The sequence below is a fragment of the Ranitomeya imitator genome, chromosome 5 (assembly GCF_032444005.1).
Source record: "Ranitomeya imitator isolate aRanImi1 chromosome 5, aRanImi1.pri, whole genome shotgun sequence".
NCBI classification, from domain to species: domain Eukaryota; kingdom Metazoa; phylum Chordata; class Amphibia; order Anura; family Dendrobatidae; genus Ranitomeya; species Ranitomeya imitator.
In genome coordinates, this window is record NC_091286.1 from 524,836,943 (window position 1) to 524,856,618 (window position 19,676).

General features: G+C 47.9%; 1 protein-coding gene across 2 annotated transcripts in view; it reads right to left on the minus strand.

Moving 5' to 3' along the window:
- Nucleotides 1-19,676, minus strand: part of ATR (ATR serine/threonine kinase) — a 251,380-nt gene that overhangs the window by 181,650 nt on the left and 50,054 nt on the right. For both annotated transcript variants that reach the window (XM_069727562.1, XM_069727561.1), the window contains exons 10-20: nt 18,872-19,125; nt 17,496-17,686; nt 17,166-17,266; nt 16,915-17,086; nt 16,405-16,575; nt 16,055-16,249; nt 14,503-14,688; nt 14,330-14,422; nt 10,544-10,674; nt 10,317-10,460; nt 9,152-9,245 (exon numbers count right to left, since the gene is read on the minus strand). In XM_069727562.1, coding sequence (XP_069583663.1) covers nt 9,152-9,245; nt 10,317-10,460; nt 10,544-10,674; nt 14,330-14,422; nt 14,503-14,688; nt 16,055-16,249; nt 16,405-16,575; nt 16,915-17,086; nt 17,166-17,266; nt 17,496-17,686; nt 18,872-19,125 — 1,732 coding nt within the window. The remainder of the gene's footprint in view (nt 1-9,151; nt 9,246-10,316; nt 10,461-10,543; nt 10,675-14,329; nt 14,423-14,502; nt 14,689-16,054; nt 16,250-16,404; nt 16,576-16,914; nt 17,087-17,165; nt 17,267-17,495; nt 17,687-18,871; nt 19,126-19,676) is intronic.

Genomic DNA, 19,676 nt, shown 5'->3' on the forward strand with positions numbered 1-19,676 from the left:
CGAATACCTGGTTATGCAGTTCGGTTTAAGTAATGCACCTGCAGTTTTTCAAGAATTCGTAAATTATATTTTCAGAGATCTGCCCTATTCGTGTGTTGTTGTTTACCTGGACGACATTCGGATCTTCTCTGCAGATTTAGCCTCCCACCGGAGACAAGTTCGTCTGGTCTTACAAAGACTCCGGGAGAACAGACTTTATGCTAAATTTGAAAAATGTCTCTGAATAATCCTCTCTGCCTTTCCTTGGTTATATTGTCTCGTCCACAGGATTAAAGATGGATCCGGAGAAGGTATCTGCCATCCTTAATTGGCCTCGCCCATCCGGTTTGAAAGCCACACAACAATAAAAACGAATGTGAACTTTACCACCTGTGCCTCCGTTTCCATTCGTTACAGTTATACTATGGGATAGTGCTGATCTGCGATTATTTTCTCATTCCTGTTGCGTGTGGCTCCGATATTCAGAACACGCTCACCAATACAAGTCTATGGGTGCGTGTGAAACATCGGACTGTACTCGGACGTCATTCGAGAGCAGTCTGATGGCCACAACACATGCAGGGATTACCTGTTTGTTAGGCAATCCCTGCATGTGTTGTGGCTACGAGACATGCAGCTGTGGGGACTCAAACATTTTTTGAGCACGCCGAAGACACTCTGTTAGCACACGAACATGCTTGGATAATGCCTTATCCGAGCACATTTGCTCATCACTAGTGTGCAGCTCCTTCCCTATGACTTCTATTTATTTTTTTTAATTACTAATATTAAAAAACTATATACAAGTTAGGCATCACTGTAATTGTGTTCCCAGGTCTTTCCACACAATGAATGTTGGGAAAAACAGGATTTTTGGTTGCTTACCGTAAAATCTGTTTCTTGGAGCCTCCATTGGGGGGCACAGGAACCATGAGTGTATGCTGCTGCCACTAGGAGGCTGACAGTATGCAAATAAAAAAGATAGCTCCTCCTCTGCAGTGTACACCCCACCGACTGGCATTATACTCTTCAGTTAGTGAGAAAGCAGTAGGAGATAATGAACAAGGTTGAAAAACCATAACCACAAACTTGAGAACTGTAAACGTGAAAACAGTCATAGAACATATAACAGAAACATTGGGAGGGAGCGGTGTCCCCCAATGGAGGCTCCAAGAAACAGATTTTACGGTAAGCAACCAAAAATCCTGTTTTCTTTATCGCCTCTCATTGGGGGACACAGGAACCATGGAACGTCCCAAAGCAGTCCCAAGGGCGGGAAAACAGACTTCCATCAGGTCAGAGGACTCACCACTGCCGCCTGCAAGATCCTTCTGCCTAGGTTGGCGTCCGCCGAAGCGTAGGTATGGACCTTGTAAAATTTGGCGAACGTGTGGATGGAAGACCAAGTTGCCGCTTTGCAAAGCTGTAGGGCGGAAGCCCTGTGGCGCACCGCCCAGGAGGCGCCGACTGCCAGGGTAGAGTGAGCCTTAATCCCAGGAGGGGGCACTCTGTTCTTGATTCCAAAATTGCCATTCTGATCCAGCGAGCAATAGTCGCCTTGGAAGCCGGTTGGCCTCTGCGCGTGCCATCAGGAATTACGAATAAAGAATCCGTCTTCCGGAAAGTGGAAGGTAGATCCTCACTGCCCTGACGAGGTCCAGCTTGTTCAACGATCGCTCCAGAGGATGAGTCGGAGCTGGACAAAAGGAAGGTAGAACGATGTCCTCGTTGAGGTGGAAGGTGGAAACCACCTTAGGAAGAAAAGAAGGTGGAGGCCGGAAGACCACCTTGTCCTGGTGAATGACCAAAAACGGAGGTCGGCAAGACAGGGCCGCCAACTCGGAAACGCGGCGAATAGACGTGATGGCCACAAGAAAGGTCACATTCCAAGATAGGGAGATTCCTCTATCAGTTCTAAGAGGCTCAAAGGGGGAAACCCTCAGAACGTCCAGTACCAGGTTTAAATCCCATGCATCCACAGGGGCCCTGTACGGCGGGACAGCGTGGGCTACTCCTTAAAGGAAGGTCTTAACCTGTGGCCAAGAAGCTAAAGTCTTCTGAAAGAGGATGGAAAGCGCAGGGACCTGGCCCTTCAGGGAGCTAAGAGCCAGGCCCGAATCCAGTCCTGCCTGAAGGAAGGCCAAAAGAGAAGGCAGGGAAAAGGACATAGATGGAACGCAGTTGGACTCGCACCAACAGAAGTAAGCCTTCCAGGTACGGTAGTAGATCCTGGAAGACGAAGGCTTCCGAGCCTGAATCATGGTGTGAATCACTCGGTCCGAAAGGCCGGACGCTCTTAGAGCCGCGGTCTCAACTGCCACGCCGTTAAACTGAGCGACCGAGAATTCAGGTGGCAGATCGGACCCTGAGACAGCAGATCGTGCCTGTCTGGAAGGAGCCAGGGAGCGTCCGCGAGAAGGTTGACGAGCTCCGCGAACCAAGCTCTCCTGGGCCAATCCGGTGCGATCAGGATGACCGGCACCCCCTTCCGCTTTGATCTTCTTCAACAGTTTGGGAAGTAATGGAAGGGGTGGGAACAGGTAGGGCAGCACGAACTGTGACCAAGGAATGGCCAGAGCGTCGACGCCCACTGCGAGAGGATCGCGAGACCTGGAGACGAACTGCGGAACCTTCCTGTTCATTTGAGACGCCGTGAGATCCACGTCCGGAGTCCCCCATCGAAGACAAATCTGATGGAAGACCTTCGGATGCAAGGCCCTCGCGGCTGAGGAAGTCGGCGGCCCAGTTGTCCACGCCGGGGATATGCACCGCGGATATCACCGGAACCGCTGCCTCTGCCCAAAGGAGGATCTTGGATACCTCGGCAAGGGCCAAGGAGCTCTGGGTCCCCCCCTGATGGTTGACATATGCCACAGCTGTGGCGTTGTCCGTCTGGATCCGGAATGGCAGGCCCCTGAGAATCCCTTCCCAGTGGCGGAGGGACAGAAAGATGGCCCGAATCTCGAGGACATTGATTGGCAGAGATGACTCCTGCGTCGACCAACGGCCCTGAACCGTCAGGTGGCGAAAAACCGCACCCCAGCCGAGCAGGCTGGCGTCCGTAGTCACCACTTGCCAGTGAACTGGAAGGAAGGACCTGCCCTGGGAGATGAGAGGTGACGTCAGCCACCAGTTGAGACACCGTTTGACCCGAGAAGAGTCAGATCGGCCGATCCAGGGAGAAGACAGACCTGTCCCATTGAGACAGAATGGCTTGCTGAAGGGGTCGCGAATGAAATTGGGCGAAGGGAATCGCCTCCAATGTTGCTACCATCCCCCCAGAACCTTCATGGCCGATCGGAGGGAGGGAGGCCGAGGACCCTGGAGCAAGCGTATGTCCCGACAAAGAGTGGATCTCTTGTCTTTGGGAAGGAAGACTCTGGTCTGACGAGCGTCGAAGAGCATGCCCAGAAAGATGATGCGCTGAGAAGGAATAAGGCAGGACTTCTTCTGGTTGACCAGCCACCCGAAACGGGCTAAGGTGTCGAGAACAATGGACAGGCTTTTGTGAGCCTGAGAAAAGGACGGAGCCTTGATGAGGATGTCGTCGAGGTACGGAAATAGGACCAGGCCTCTGACTCTCAAGATGGCGATCAGTGCCACCATGATCTTCGTGAACACCCTTGGAGCGGTTGCGAGGCCGAAAGGCAGGGCGACGAACTGAAAATGTTCCCGGAGCACTGCAAAGCGCAGGAAACGGTGATGTCCAGAAAATATCGGGACATGGAGGTAGGTGTCCTGGATGTCTATTGAGCACAGAAATTCCTGGGCCTCCATGGAAGCAATTACTGAACGAAGGGATTCCATCCTGAAGTGTCTCAGACGAACTCTCCTGTTCAGCAATTTGAGGTCCAGAATGGGGCGAACCTTGCCGTCTTTTTTCGGTACCACAAAAAGGTTCGAGTAGAAACCCGTGAACCGTTCTTTTTCTGGGACGGGAACGATTACCCCGGCTTTGAGAAGAGAAGCGATGGCTGCGAAGAAACCCGGAACTAGAGAGGGATCTCTTGGAGGACGGGATTCGAAGAAACGATCCCGGGGTCGTGAAACAAACTCTATCTTGTATCCCGAGGATATAACTTCCCTGACCCATGCGTCCTCTACTGCGGAAATCTAGACGTCCCTGAAAAAGAGAAGACGGCCGCCCAACCTGGGAGTTGGGCTGGAGTCTTGCCGAGAGTCATGCCGAGGTGGATCTTCCAGTCCTGGGCCTGGAAGATCTACCCTGGGAGTAGCGAGGACGCCAGGACTGAGTGGGCCTAAAGGACACCACCTTTTTCTCTTGACGTGCCTGTGGCCTCTGTTGCTGCTGGGAAAAGGAGTTTGACGCAACGAAGCGACGAAAAGGCCGAAAGGATCGAAACTGCCGTCTAGGAGGAGGGTAACGAGGCTTAGCCTAGGGGAGAAGAGAACTTGTACCCCCGGTGGCGTCCTTAATGATTTGGTCCAGCTGGGAACCAAAGAGACGAGAGCCCTGGAAGGGCAGACTGGTAAGGGACTTTTTGGAAGATAAGTCCGCCTGCCAGGCCTTGAGCCAAACGGTCCGGAGGATGGCAACAGCATTGCTGGAAGCCTGAGCCGCACAAGACGCGGCATCCAGGGAGGCGGAGACCAGGTATTCACCAGCGTGGGAAATCTGGTTGGCAAGCTCCGTTAGTTGCACGGGAGGCGCCCCGTCCAGGATACCTCGACGGAGATCTTTGGAAATGGATTTAGAAACCCAAGTAGAAGCAAAAGCTGGGCATAGAGCCGCTGCAGCCGCTTCAAAGGCTGACTTCGCGAAGGATTCTACCACTCTATCATTAGAGTCCTTCAGAGATACTCCGCCGGACAGCGGAAGCACCGTGTTGGTGGACAGCCTGGAAACAGGGGGATCCACCGAGGGAGAGACCGTCCAATTGGCGGTAAGTTCTGGAGAAAAGGGATATAACACACCCAGGCGCTTTCCCCTATGAAAACGTCTGGTCGGGTTCTCTCTCTCTCTGAACAAGATTTCCTCAAATTCAGGTTGAGGAGCAAAAAACTTGGAAGGTGGTTTGGCCCGTCTAAACGAAACCGCCTGATCTGCGGGTTCCGTAGAGAGATCCTTGATGCCACAGGTTTGGTTTATTGCCCCAATGAGTTTCTGGACCATATCCCTCATGGTGGCGATTTGGTTAGAATCCAGCTCCGAAATATCCTCCGAGGGCGCATCAGAGAATGCCTCGCCTGACACAGGTGAGGAGGATCGGGGGGACACCGACCGCAGGGGAGGGCCGTGTGGCGAGATGGAGCGAGAAGAGGACTCAGACCGACGTTCCTGTCTGGACCTTTTGTGGCTTATGAAGGAGGGCTCGGGCGGTGGTTCCTGCAACCCGCTGGCCACTGCAGGGGTCTGCAGGGGTAACCGATCCAGCACGGACACCAGGGTTTGAGACACCCGTGTTAAATCGGCCACCGGTTGAGACAGAGAGGAGGCCCAGCCTGGGATGGGGGTTATCACTCTCAGGCGGATCGGACGGGGGATCCTGGGCGGTGGGAACAATCGGGTTGCTGCAGGACTGACATAGCGGAGAGGACTGACCTGAGGGAAGTTTGCTGTTACTGGACGAACATGCAAAGTACTTGACTAAGGCAGAAGACGTAGAAGTGGGGGACAAGAGCGGCCCCCTTTATAGGTAGACATTTTGAGAGGTCCCTGAAGAAAATGCCAGCGGGTTAAGGGACAGTGGGGTGTCAGTCTGCAGTGCAGCTACTCACGGACGAGGTCCTGGAAGATGTCCCGCTTGCGGTGGAGAAATCCTGCCCTGAGGTGCTGTATGCTGCGCAGATCGTGTGCTGTGCCCACAGAAGAGTGACGGTGGTGAAGGTGCGGGGCGCGCTGCGTGGGCTCCTGCTGCTGAGAAGTGAGCACACACAGACGTTGTCCCTGGAGGAAGGAGGCGGAGCCAGACACAGAGGTGCCGGTGGGCAATGCACAGTATGTTGGGCGGGAGAAAAGCCCGCCCGATGAAACAGGAAGTGGGCGGAGTGCGAAATGATTGTGGGCGCAAAGGGGAAAGGTGCGGACGCCCCGGCTGACAGGCGCGGCAGCTGCCGCATGTAAAGAGGAGCACCGGTGCCGGGGCCTATATTAGAAGCCGGCGGCCTCAGGAGACAACCGCGGCCGCTGGGAGGGACCGCAGCCGCGAGTCACCTAAAAGGATACGGCCGCCGGGGGAAAAAAAATCAGCTGCCCGCCGCATGTAAAGAGGAGCGCCTGGGAAGGACCGCGGCCGTGTAGGGGGGCCGCGCCGCAGAGAGGGCAGTGTGATTGCCGCCGTGGGGAAGCAGCGCGGCCGGTCATCAGTGCCGCCGCGCAAAAGATGGGCCCCGGTTTTTGTCCCTAATTGTCACCCAGTGCAGAGAAGGTGCGGCCGCAGGGATAGTAGTGCAGCCGCAGAAATAGCAGTGCGGCTGCCTGTAAGGCGCCGCACAGAGTCGCAGGAGAGGTAGGGAATCCACAGAGGCCCCCTATGATAGGGAGCACAAAATACTCACCTAACATCCCACGCCGTCATACTAACCTTAGAAAACATGGAAAATATTAGACGTCCGTGGAGCTGGTGACGGACGTCCTCGTCTCCTCCGACCAACAGGCTCTGGTGGGCGAGTGGGTGGGGGACGGGGCAAGGACCGGACTTCTGAGCATGCTTGTGTGCTAGGTTCTTGGTCCTGGAGAGGGATCTATGAGGATACGGGGTGGCAGTACACGCCGTACTCATAGTCCGCTTTGTGGGACTACAGGTGTGACTGCTCACCCTGTATCCCTTCCGGAAAACCTGAAAAGAAACGACGCACATTGAGGTAGATAAGGGTCTAATGAAAGACCTGTGTCCACCTCCTACTGACACTAAGCTAAACTGAAGAGTATAATGCCAGTGGGTGGGGTGTACACTGCAGAGGAGGAGCTAACTTTTTTATTTGCATAGTGGCAGCCTCCTAGTGGCAGCAGCATACGCCCATGGTTCCTCTGTCCCCCAAGGAGAGGCGATAATGAAACTAAAACCCCAAAAACAATGCTGGCATTTTTGTTTCTTCGTTTTTTTCACAGCATTCTTTCCCAATTTTACAGGAGTCATTCAAAATTACAACTTGTCCCACAAAAAACAAGCCCTTGTAAGATGATGCCAATGGAAGAATAAAGTCATGGCTCTTGGAGAAAAAAAAAAAGGTAAACTTGAAGGAGCAAAAGTGAAAATTGGCTGCAGTGGCAAGGGGTTAAACTTAAAGGGCCTTTCTGCAATTCTTTAAAAGTTGTTAGAGAGAAGGCATGCTTACAAATAAACAAAAAGGTGGAAAACTTACCCCCACACATCCACACTGAATGACAGCACTTCTGCTCCGTCTGTCTCTACTGGACAGGAAGCGATAACATCACGACCACCTGTCACCTGATCACAGAGGACACCGATTGGCTCCTTAGTCACGTGACTGGTAGTCGTGATGACATCTCTTCTGGTCCAGTGAAGACAGAGCTACACTGCTGGAGCAGAGGGAAGATTACATGGTTAGCAACCATTTGTTTTGTTCTTTCACAAGCATAACTTTACACTGCTAACCTTTAGAGAATAATGTACCTCTTTAATGTAAATTGTTTTTTGTAATCCATTTATCATTTCTGATTGCAAATTTTATTTAATTCTATTGTCTATACATGATTATGGGTAGTGACCAGTAAACATTAGATTTGAGCAAAAAGATTTGAAGGACCCTGATCCAAAGGCCACAGCTAAGCAAAGACCTGCAAACCTCCTCCTTCTTGCTATCATACCCAGGGCCTTTTCTTCAACATCATCAGGCCTACTAATCAGAAGAGGCACGGGCGTCAAGCAGGTAGGAGGAGGGTCGCAAGGCACTGACACTATTTTTGCTCAACTCCAGTTAACAGTTTCTCTATCGCTTCATTGGGGGACACAGGTAACCATTAGTGATGAGCGAGTGTACTCGTTGCTCGGTTTTTGCTGAGCACGCTCGGGTGACCTCCGAGTATTTGTTATCACCGCTGCAGAATAATTTACAGCTACTAGCCAGGCTGAGTACATGTGGTGGTTACCTGGTTGCTAGGGAATCCCCACATGTATTCAAGCTGGCTAACAGCCGTAAAGCATTCAGCTGAGGTGATGAAAACTAAATCTCCGAACCCTAACAAATACTCGGTGGTCACCCGAACGAGTACACTCGCTCATCACTAGTAACCATGAGTGTATGCTGCAGCCACTAGGAGCCTGACACTAGGCATTCCTCTCTATTCCAAAGAAAATTGTCCTTCCATCCTTTTGCTCATCCCCATCCCATCCTGCAACAGTTTCTCCACAAGCTAGATCTTCTCAAGGTCTTACGTCGGTATCTCTCAAGAACAGCATCCTTCAGACGCTCCGATTCCTGGTTTGTGATTTCTGAAGGTCGTTACAAGGGAGTCCTGCCTCTAGGGCCATTATTACTTGCTGGATCCACTCTGCCACACTAGAGGCATATCGAGTCAAGAATAGACCACCCCCACCGGGAGGTCTCACTCCACCCATGCGTTGGGGACTTCCTGGTCCGTTGGCCACCAGGCCTCTGCGACGCAGATCTGCAAGGCCGATACATGGTCTTCCTGTCATACCTTTTTCCAAATTCTACAGGGTGCATACATACGCTTTTGCTGATGCAACCCGAAGCAGGAAGGTTCTGACAGCGGCGTTTGTACGTCACCGGTCTGATATGGGCATGTTCTTCTGTTCCCTCCCTTGGGACTGCTTTTGGACATCCCATGGTTACCTGTGCCCTACAATGAAGCGATAGAGAAAAGAGGATTTTGGGTACTCACTGTAAAATCGCTTTCTCAGAGCCTTCATCGGGGGACACAGCACCCTTCCTGGTTTGCGCCTTTGTTGGGCCTGTTTAAGGTTGTTTTATTGTTGCTTCTCCTACATCTTTCTCACGAACGGATTCGCTTTGTGCCAGTTTGTGGGTGTACCCTGCTGAGGAGCGAACGTTTTCTGCCTAGTGTCAGCCTCCTAATTCCAGCAGCATACACCCATGGTTACTTGTGTACCTCAATGAAAACTCCCAGAAAGATTTTACTGTGAGTACCCAAAATCCTCTTTTAATGTTTTACAGCTGCCAAAGAGACCACATGAAACAAAAGACTGGAAAATTTCAAACCCACTTTTCGGTATTCCTGGAGAACAGTCAGGATTTGCTTGAGTTCAGGATGATTGGGCAGAAAATATATTTCATGGAGGAAGTCTTGTACAGCATGTCTAACAACATAAGAGATAAGTCACATCTATAACAGCTTTACATTAAAAAGAAAACAAAACAAGCAAACATACATGAATAAACTGATAACAAGTAACATACATCTAGGTTATGTGGCTTAACGAGAAGAGGTAATCAGGATCACGCATTATAAACTAAAGGCATGTGCATAAAGGCGCTGTTATATTGATTTAACAGGTACTTTCACAGTATTAAGCCACAGCCTGGTTATCCTTTAGTCACCATTAAAAGTTTTGGTGCAATAATCCGTTCATGCATCGTGGCGGGACTGTGGGTAGGGTCTTCATCTCTGCCACATTCCCTCAGCTGCCTCTGGTGTAAGCATCTTCATACTGCTTAAAGTTGAGCGCTGGCGTAGCCACGGGCAGCGCAGGTGCAGACCTATCTGGTTGCAGGTTTTAGTAAAATGGCGCCAGTGTTGGTGCATGCGCACATGAACCCCCAGCAGGTAGCAGCGTATGTGCAGATTGAGACCTCTGTTCATCATTAAACCGAGATCTCTGTGCATATGTAGCCATTTTTCTGAAGACTGCCGGGAGGCTAATATGCACTTGAGCTGACACCATTTTACTGAAGTCTACAACTAGCTCAATCTGCGCAACCGCCAGCCGTGGAATTTTATTCAGTATGAAAATAATTACACAAGAGGCAGCTGAGGAGCCGTCGCAGAGATGAAGACCATACCCACTGTCTCGCCCAAACAGATTATTACACTAATATTTCTAATGGTGATTAAAGAACAACCAAGCTGCTGATTTCTAAAGTGAAAACACCCATTAAATCCGCATCACAGCGCCTTTATGCCCATACCTTTACTATATAATGCCTGATCCTGGTAACAGCTTCCCTTTACATTATCTAGCAGTAGAATGACTAAAGCAGCGGCAGAGTACAAGAGGGACAAAAAAAATGAAATACTTCAGAATCAGAGAAAAACCAGCCACAAACCCCCTCTATATCTCCAGAATTATAAATTACGTATTATGAAAGTAATGTACTGTAATTGTATATAAGCATATATTACGTGTACTGAAGCCGCTCGTCCACCATACCTGTTCTCCACAATTAGGTAATGAAAAATCGCCACAGTTTCTTTAGGATGGATATGTAAGAGGGGCAATAAAGCAACTATCACGTGACTGAGAAGAGAGCCCAGGTAGGTCTGGTCCAGGCACCGCACAAACAAGTCCCATGACCTAAAAAATATCATGAACACAAAACACAGCTCATTATGCTCATAATATTCAGTATATCCCACAAGACTAATGTAACATAGTACCTGCAACACAGCTCTGGAAAATCCTCCTTGTATCTAAGGCCAGTCCTCAGGGTCGTCATCATCTTTACTCGTACAGAACTAATGTGTCTGGGTCCCATGAGTTTCATCAGAGAGACCAGGCTGCTCAAGGCCTGAGAATAACAAGACACTGCTCAGAATCTGCACAATACCACATTACCATATATCGAAGATGGTCGATTTGCTTTATTTTTGGAACTGGCATAGCAACTGCAAATTTCATGATACTAGAATAAAGCTAAACTGCTCTACTGCAGGGAGCTGAAATGCAATTTGGTCACAGCAGCCAAGATCTTGAGGAATAGTACCAAGTGTGTAAGACTACACCATACCTCATTTCCGTAGTAAAGTCTAATATTCAATGGACCAGATTTATCAAGGCTTTTACACCAGAATAAAAAAGCTTTGAAAAGTTGCATAATTTTGTCTCAATTTGAGGCAGTATTAGTTTTGGTTCTCAACAAAGTGGGCATAGCTAGGGCAGAATGGGCAGGCATGGCGACTGCAGCTCATCAAATTCATGACGAGCGGCAGGCTTAGTAATACCAAAATTCATACTCCAGCAGAGAATGGAGTATGATGTAAGGCAAGGTGCACATAGAGGTGAACGCCACTCCTACCAAGTTCCTGATTCATGAAGTGGCGCACGCCTCTTCATGAATCAAGAATGTCTGACCATAGCACACCTCCTCATCAAGACCGGTGTGCCCACAGAGTTTTGTTAATTCTGTAACGATTATATAATTATACTGAGCAGCACGCACATGCTTCACTGGCACTATATCCAAACTACTCCCAAAGTCTGGTCTCTAACCCCGATACTAGCCATCTGTTACCCTCCCTTCCTTTGAGGTGCACACTGGGCGCATCTACTCCCCCTCCAACTGGCTGTCATTTACCGCCCCCCAGGGCCAGCCACCACCTTCTTTGACCACTTCACCACCTGGCTACTTAATTTCCTCTCAGCTGACATCCCCACTATCATCTTGGGTGACTTCAACATGCCCATTGACACTTCCCTCTCAGCTGCCACTAAGCTTCTCTCACTTCCTCCTTCAGCTTCACTCAATGGTCTTCTACAGCCACCTATAAAGATGTCCACACACTGCACCTCATCTTCACCCGCCTCTGCTTCCTATCTAACCTCTCTAACTCACCTCTTCCTCTTTCTGACCACAACCTACTCACATTCTCTTCCCTCTCCACTCCTTGTCTACAACCCCCAAACCACAAACTTGCACACCCTCGCAGAAATCTTAAACACCTCGATCTACACTCACTCTCTGAATCCCTTCTCCCTCTTAGGCTGCCGTCACACTAGCAGTATGTGGTCAGTATTTTACCTCAGTATTTGTAAGCCAAAACCAGGAGTGGGTGATAAATGCAGAAGTGGTGCATATGTTTCTATTATACTTTTCCTCTAATTGTTCCACTCCTGGTTTTGGCTTACAAATACTGATGTAAAATACTGACCAAATACTGATAGTGTGACGGCAGCCTTACAGAAATAGGTTCCCTACACAATGTGGATGATGCTGCCGCTCTATATAACACCACAATAGCTGTAGCTTTGGAACCTGTTGCCCCTCTCACACATACCAAAGCTCGCAAAATCAACAGACAGCCCTGACACACCAGCCTGACCAAAGAACTGAGGCAAGCTTCCAGGGCTGCTGAGCGGAGATGGTAAAGATCCCACTCCAACGAGCACTTCATCGCATTCAAGCAGTCCCTCACTACTTTCAAGGCCACACTCTCCACAGCTAAACAAACCTACTTCTCATCTCTCATATCCTCCCTGTCTCACGACCCTAAACAGTTATTCAACTCCTTCAATTCACTCCTCCGTCCCCCAGCACCTCCTCCCTCCCCACTCAGCTGAAAACTTTGCCTCATTTTTCAAGCAGAAGATTGATAACATCAGAGACGGTTTTGGTCAACAACCCCCAGAGCCCTTCCTCCCAACTGCCCAGCCCTCCACCTCCAAAACCAACTTCTCCACCATTACAGAAGATCAACTCTCCACTCTACTCTCAAGATCACATCTCACCACCTGTGCACTTGACCCGATCCCTTCCCACTTCATCCCAAACCTCACCAGTCTTCATCCCAACCCTAACCCATCTCTTTAACCTATCACTAACAAATGGTGTTTTCCCCTCAAGCTTTAAACATCACACCTATCCTCAAAAAGCCCTCTCTTGACCCATCCTCTGTATCTAGCTATCGCCCTATATAACTTCTCCCCTATGCCTCAAAACTACTGGAACAACACCAGTCCATCTTGAACAGACCTCCCATCTCTCTTCCTACTCCCTCTTCGACCTCTTACAATCTGGCTTCCAGTCACACTACTCCACTGAAACTGCCCTAACTAAGGTCACCAATGACCTATTAACCGCAAAGAGCAAGTGACACTACTCTGTCCTCCTCCTCCTGGACCTGTCCTCTGCATTTGAGACAGTGTACCATTCCCTATTATGACAGACCCTCTCATCCCTTGGCATCACAGACTTGGCCCTATCCTGGATCGCGTCATAGCTAACAGACGGGACATTCAACGTCTCCCACTCACACACCACCTCCTCACCTCGCCCCCTATCTGTCAGAGTCCCGCAAGGTTCAGTCCTAGGGCCACTGCTCTTCTCCATTTACACCTTTGGCCTGGGACAGCTCATAGAATCTCATGGCTTTCAGTATCACCTCTATACTGATGACACACAGATCTACATCTCTGGACCAGATATCACCTCCCTACTAACCAGAATCCCTCAATGTCTGTCCACTATTTCATCCTTCTTCTCCGCTAGATTTCTGAAACTTAACATGGACAAAACAGAATTCATCATCTTTCCCCCATCTCACGCGACCCCCCAACAAATTTATCCATTACAGTAAATGGCTGCCCACTCTCCCCAGTCCCACAAGCTCGCTGCCTCGGGGTAATCCTTGACACTGATCTCTCCTTCAAACCACATATCCAAGCCCTTTCCACTTCCTGCCGCCTTCAACTCAAAAATATTTACGGATCCGTACATTCCTAAACCAAGAATCTGCAAAAACCCTAGTCCATGCCCTCATCATCTCCTGCCTCGACTACTGTAACCTCCTGCTCTGTGGCCTACCCTCGAACACTCTCGCACCCCTCCAATCTATTCTAAACTCTGCTGCCCGACTAATCCACCTGTCCCCCCACTATCCCCTCTATCAATCCCTTCACTGGCTCCTCATTGCCCAGAGACTCCAGTACAAAACCCTAACCATGACATACAAAGCCATCCACAACCTGTCTCCTCCATACATCTGTGACCTCGTCTCCCGATACCTACCAGCACGCAACCTCCGATCCTCACAAGATCTCCTTCTCTACTCACCTCTTATCTCCTCTTCCCACAATCACATACAAGATTTCTCTCGCGCATCACCCCTACTCTGGAACTCTTTACCACAACATATCAGACTCTCGCCTACCATCAAAATCTTCAAAAAGAACCTGAAGACCTACCTCTTCCGACAAGGCTACAACTTGCAGTAACCACCGATCGACCAAACTGCTGCACGACCAGCTCTACCCTCACTTATTGTATCCTCACCTTTTCCTTGTAGATTGTGAGCCCTCGTGGGCATGGTCCTTTCGCCTACTGTACCAGTCGTGACTTATATTGTTTAAGACTATTGTACTTGTTTTTATTATGTATACCCCTCCTCACGTGTAAAGCGCTACGGAATAAATGGCGCTATAATAGATAATAATAATAAAAAGCTCACCATTTTTTTTTCTTCAATGCCAATACTGGAACTCAATAAATGCATATTAAAGAAAGCCAGGATTCCTAGTAGTTTGGGTTGTAGATAATGAGCCTGAAAAATAAAGCAACGTTTCATGTCTTAGAGCAAAGTCTCATTGCTCCGAAGCCTGTATTTCTACACTTTCCTCTTACCATTATTTCAGGTTTAGTAATGTTCCTAGGTCCCTGGTAAGGGTCATCACTGGATGCGAAGGAAGCCAATATTGACAGCCCATTGAACACCTGCTGGTAATGCTCCCCGAGTCGCAGCAGCAGTTCATTGTGTAGTCCCTGGTAGTCTTGTCTAAGCAAGCTGCCCAGCTCTATCTCCGTCTCATTCTGCAGATTCAAGACAATGATTACCACAAATGTATAATAAAATGTGGCTGGTAATACATTGTAAATTGTGTTTTTAGATTTGTTCCTCCTCTCACTATTGTACACAATACATATGTTGCATAGATAAAATCTTAGGACAAAAGGAAGGAATCAAGCAAAGTCCCCCTAAAGTGAAGCTGGCAGCAAGACTAATTAAACTTCAGAGACAAATGTAGAGTACCTTTTGCTTGATTGTTTGGCCACTCTAGTTAAGGTACCTTCACACTCAGCGACGCTGCAGTGACACCGACAACGATGTCGATCGCTGCAGCGTCGCTGTTTGGTCGCTGGAGAGCTGTCACACAGACAGCTCTCCAGCGACCAACGATCCCGAAGTCCCCGGGTAACCAGGGTAAACATCGGGTTACTAAGCGCAGGGCCGCGCTTAGTAACCCGATGTTTACCCTGGTTACCAGCGTAAAAGTAAAAAAAACAAACAGTACATACTTACCTTCTGCTGTCTGTCCCCGGCGCTCTGCTTCTCTGCACTCCTCCTGCACTGGCTGTGAGCACAGCGGCCGGAAAGCAGAGCGGTGACGTCACCGCTCTGCTTTCCGGCTGACCGACGCTCACAGCCAGTGCAGGAGGAGTGCAGAGAAGCAGAGCGCCGGGGACAGACAGCGGTAGGTAAGTATGTAGTGTTTGTCTTTTTTACTTTTACGCTGGTAACCAGGGTAAACATCGGGTTACTAAGCGCGGCCCTGTGGTTAGTAACCCGATGTTTACCCTGGTTACCAGTGAAGACATCGCTGGATCGGTGTCACACACGCCGATCCAGCGATGTCTGCAGGAAGTCCAGCGACGAAATAAAGTTCTGGACTTTCCTCAGCGACCAACGATCTCCCAGCAGGGGCCTGATCGTTGGTCGCTGTCACACATAACGATTTCCTTAACGATATCGTTGCTACGTCACAAAAAGCAACGATATCGTTAACGATATCGTTATGTGTGAAGGTACCTTAAGACTAGACTAGGCACATTCTCCTTTTCGGAGCCTTTTTCATTCCTTAAAAAAAAGGCAGCGGCAAACCCAATTGACTCCATTATAATCAATGGGGTACCTCAGGTGCCAATGTTATGAGCCATGATGGAACAGAAATACATAATCCTTCACAAAGATGTGAAGCTAGCCTCAGACACCTATAGATAGAGCCATACATATTAATTGTAGAAACAATAGCAATCTTTCCCCCATTTGACCTGGATTTGGAACACCAATGGGGGCCCAAGGTCTGGTTCTTCTTTTGTATGTGCCTAAAATGTTTTTGGCTAAAATCCCTCAAACATCAAAAAAAAATCCAGCAGTCATATTAATATTGCTACATACCTTCAGATAGTGAAGAGACTTTTCAAGTTCATCCTTGGTGCAGGAACAAACGAGGTGAGAGAAGATGTACTTGAAGTTATTGATCAAGATCTCCCTGCGATTAGCATTCAGCTGCTTAGCAATTGTTCGGATTAATGCGGAGGCTCCCGGGCTGGCTTTGGCAGCTAGATATGGAAGCAAAAGCTGCAATGTCTTCTGTTTAAAGAAAAAAAAAGATAATACAGAAGAAATTAAGATTCACTGAATATTTAGATGTACAATAGATACACTGCAGCTACTAAAAGCACGTAAATCACAACATACAAAACACTCAAAAAGGGAATTGAGAAAATAAAGCAGAAAATCCTTACTGTTAAAAAGCGGTTGAGATCTGGAAAATCAAAAACGTTCGCAATTTCAGACAATATTTCCAAGGCGACTTCTCGGTGATGTACTGCCTCCTGCTTCTGCATGTCGCTGCTGCGTCCCGGTGTGCCGGACAGCAGGGCTTGCTGGCTGGTGTGCAGGGACTCTACAAGGAACTTGATGACAAGATAGCAATTGCTAAATATACGTAATTGTTTTCTTTTCAGCAATTTTAATAGGAGATGTCTGGGGACAGATAGTTATGGCATATCCACGAGTTCTGCCCTTAAATGTCTGCCATGAAACAACCCCATACTAAGAGGTTTCCGCGTGTGTGTAGAGACCCATTCTTAGTGCAGTTTTCTGGGAGGACGATCAATCAATGCGAGTCCCTTATCAGGCTAATAAATGATTAGTGTTATGGTGATATTTTCACGTACAAAAATTTGGTTTATTTAGCAATTTTAAAAATCCCCTATGTTAAAAAATGCTTATAAGCAAAGACACGTTCTCACCTTGCATATAGGTTTTTTATAGTGGCTGAAAAAGTCCTGCAGGCGCATAGATTTTGCAGCTGCCAGCGATCGAATTTCAGTGTAGGAAGCTCCAGCAACTGATGTAGATTTGGATAAGAGACAATGTAACAGGTGTAACAGAGCAAATGGCACCAGGTCTCCCTTAGCAGCTCTGAAAGGTATAGAAAAAACACATTTTAGGTAATATTCGGTTTTTAATGCACTCACTAATCCCGATTTCCTATACTCACCGACCTATGTCTCCAGTTGTAAGTATAAGAGTGTCCTTCATTTCGTTATCTCTAGCCAATTTAGCATTGGTATATGCCTTCTTTATTCTACCGACTAACAGCTGCATTGCCCAGGTGCAAAATAAAATAATTATATTGAAAAACAATAATAATAATACATATAGCATAAACATTCTATTACATTTTCAGAAGAGATCAATATATGAGGCTCATCCACAGAGATGTACGTGTATGGGCCAGTGCCTTTTAATAAGCCATAATCCCCTATCCACACCGTACAGTCCGAGCATTAGAGGTCCTTAAACTCACATATTCTTAAAATGTCTGTACCTCATTTAAGCTCCCTTCTTCACAGTTTATTGACTCCAAGACATATCGGATGTTCCCACTGAATGCTATTCTCACATCCTTATCTGGATCTTCCATGAGGGTCAGTAAGGTCTCAATCATAGATCTCAAATCCTGCTCATCTCTCTGGACATTTAGGTGTGTAAACAAGTCAGGAATATTTTCTATGAATGCTAGAAAAACAATTTTCCATTAGAACAAACCGCAAACTAAAGCAGGTCTTATACTTTTAATAACTGTCAGCCAGACACTTCAGGCCCCAGCCATTCCTCCCGACACCTCCGCATATACATGAATGCTTCCGCTGGGCCGACCATGTATGTGTTTTCAGTGGAGAGAGAAGAAAGAAACCACAGTCAGACACCTCTGGCAACAGATGATCTACCTGAAAACACAGCCTCTGGCATGTAGAAATTCAGCATGCCAGATTCCTTTAACTCCTGACATAAGATGGTCGGCTGGTACCAACAAAATCGTTGGGTTCAGCCAAACTTAGTCTAACATAAATGGCTTCCCCTTCAACAGAATCCGCTTTGAGAATTTTATACTTCTACATAATCCTTGGCTAGATGAAGAGAATGGGGCATCAGACTGCGCTGCTCGCCGGTCAGAATAATGTACCAGAGAAGTCTGGGTGTGGTGTTTTTTTGTTTTTTTCTTTGAAAGGAGGCGTCTCCATGTGCCTTCTTTTGCTATAAATACAAGACCCTGTATGTGTATGTGTATAGACTGTCCTGAGGAAGTGGTGTGATCCCACGAAACGCGTAGAAATAAAGTCTATTCTCTATTACTTCTATTTGGACTTCTCTGGTACATTATTCTGACCGGCGAGCAGCGCAGTCTGATGCCCCATTCTCTTCATCTAGCCAAGGATCATCACATCGGGGCTTGCAGCAGCCGCCAATGCTAAGTGCAGTGGTTGTGTCTTACACAACCATAATAGGTGAGTAAATTTATACTATCTCTCACGAATATTCTCTTTATCTCGGATAAGACCCTATGTGCGCTCTATATTCCTTCTAGCTACCTTGATACTTCTACCTAATGACATGTATGTACAGGCAATTAGAGGCTGACTAGCGTGTACCAGGGGAATGTGCAGATCTACTCACCGGGTCTATCGACGTCACAAGTGCAGCCCCTGGCACTACCCGTGTTTTCGAGAGATCTCGTATAAAGTTTCAATGAAGGATTGTTGAGAAACACCCCAACGCATTTCTACTACCAAGATACGGATTTAATCAGCCTCCCTCCAGTTGATGGCACATACATGTTAGTAGCTTGAGGCATAAAATCCCCATGACAGGTTGGCTTTAACTATGTCACGCAGACTGGAACACTATAGGTAGAGAACTTACCCATTTTTACGGAGCTTGGCATGCTTCGGTCCAGAAGATAAAAGAAAGGCTTAAAAAAAGAAGCACTGATGGCAGAAGGACGAGACAAAGGAAGCAAGTTTAGTCTCAAGCTGCAACACAGCAGATCACAGTCTATAGCTGGTCCTTTCCCTGAATCCTGGAGGGTGAATCCAATAGTAACGCCACATGCTAGCTTGGTCATAGCTTGGGCTAACTCCTTCTTTACAAGCTGCGAGTTATCATTCAAGTGTTCTCTACAAAAGAAGAAATAAATCAGAATAAAACATGTAGTGAAGGGAAAAAACACTGAAAGTATCATCTCCTTGATGTGGAACTCTCTGCTACCAAGAATTTTGGGAGATCTTAGATTATTGCAGTAGCTGTTGTGGTATCAAAGATATTATCAATATTCCCAACCTGCAATATTCCTGTAAAGGATATTATTCAATATCCAGCAATTTTATATATCACTGCATTATTTTGCTCTTCTACAGTAATATAATCTAATGTCTAATAAGTCTTCTAGTGCCTATCCAAATCTGGAAGTTGATTTAATAGCCCTGGCTGCAATAGTTTATTGTTAAGGTGCCCAGTGTCTGATATTCCTCAACACGCCAGGTAATCAGTGCTCAGATATCTCATCAATTGGGCTGGTATCCTATATTGAATGCAGCGATTCCCCAAGCTTTGCAATGGTTCCCTGGGCTTGCAGCTGTGGCATAGCAGCGGGTCACAGGAGGCAGGAGCCAGCTGCTGCGGCTTACACCTGTGCTCGCTATTGAAGTAAATGAATATTCACTGCTCT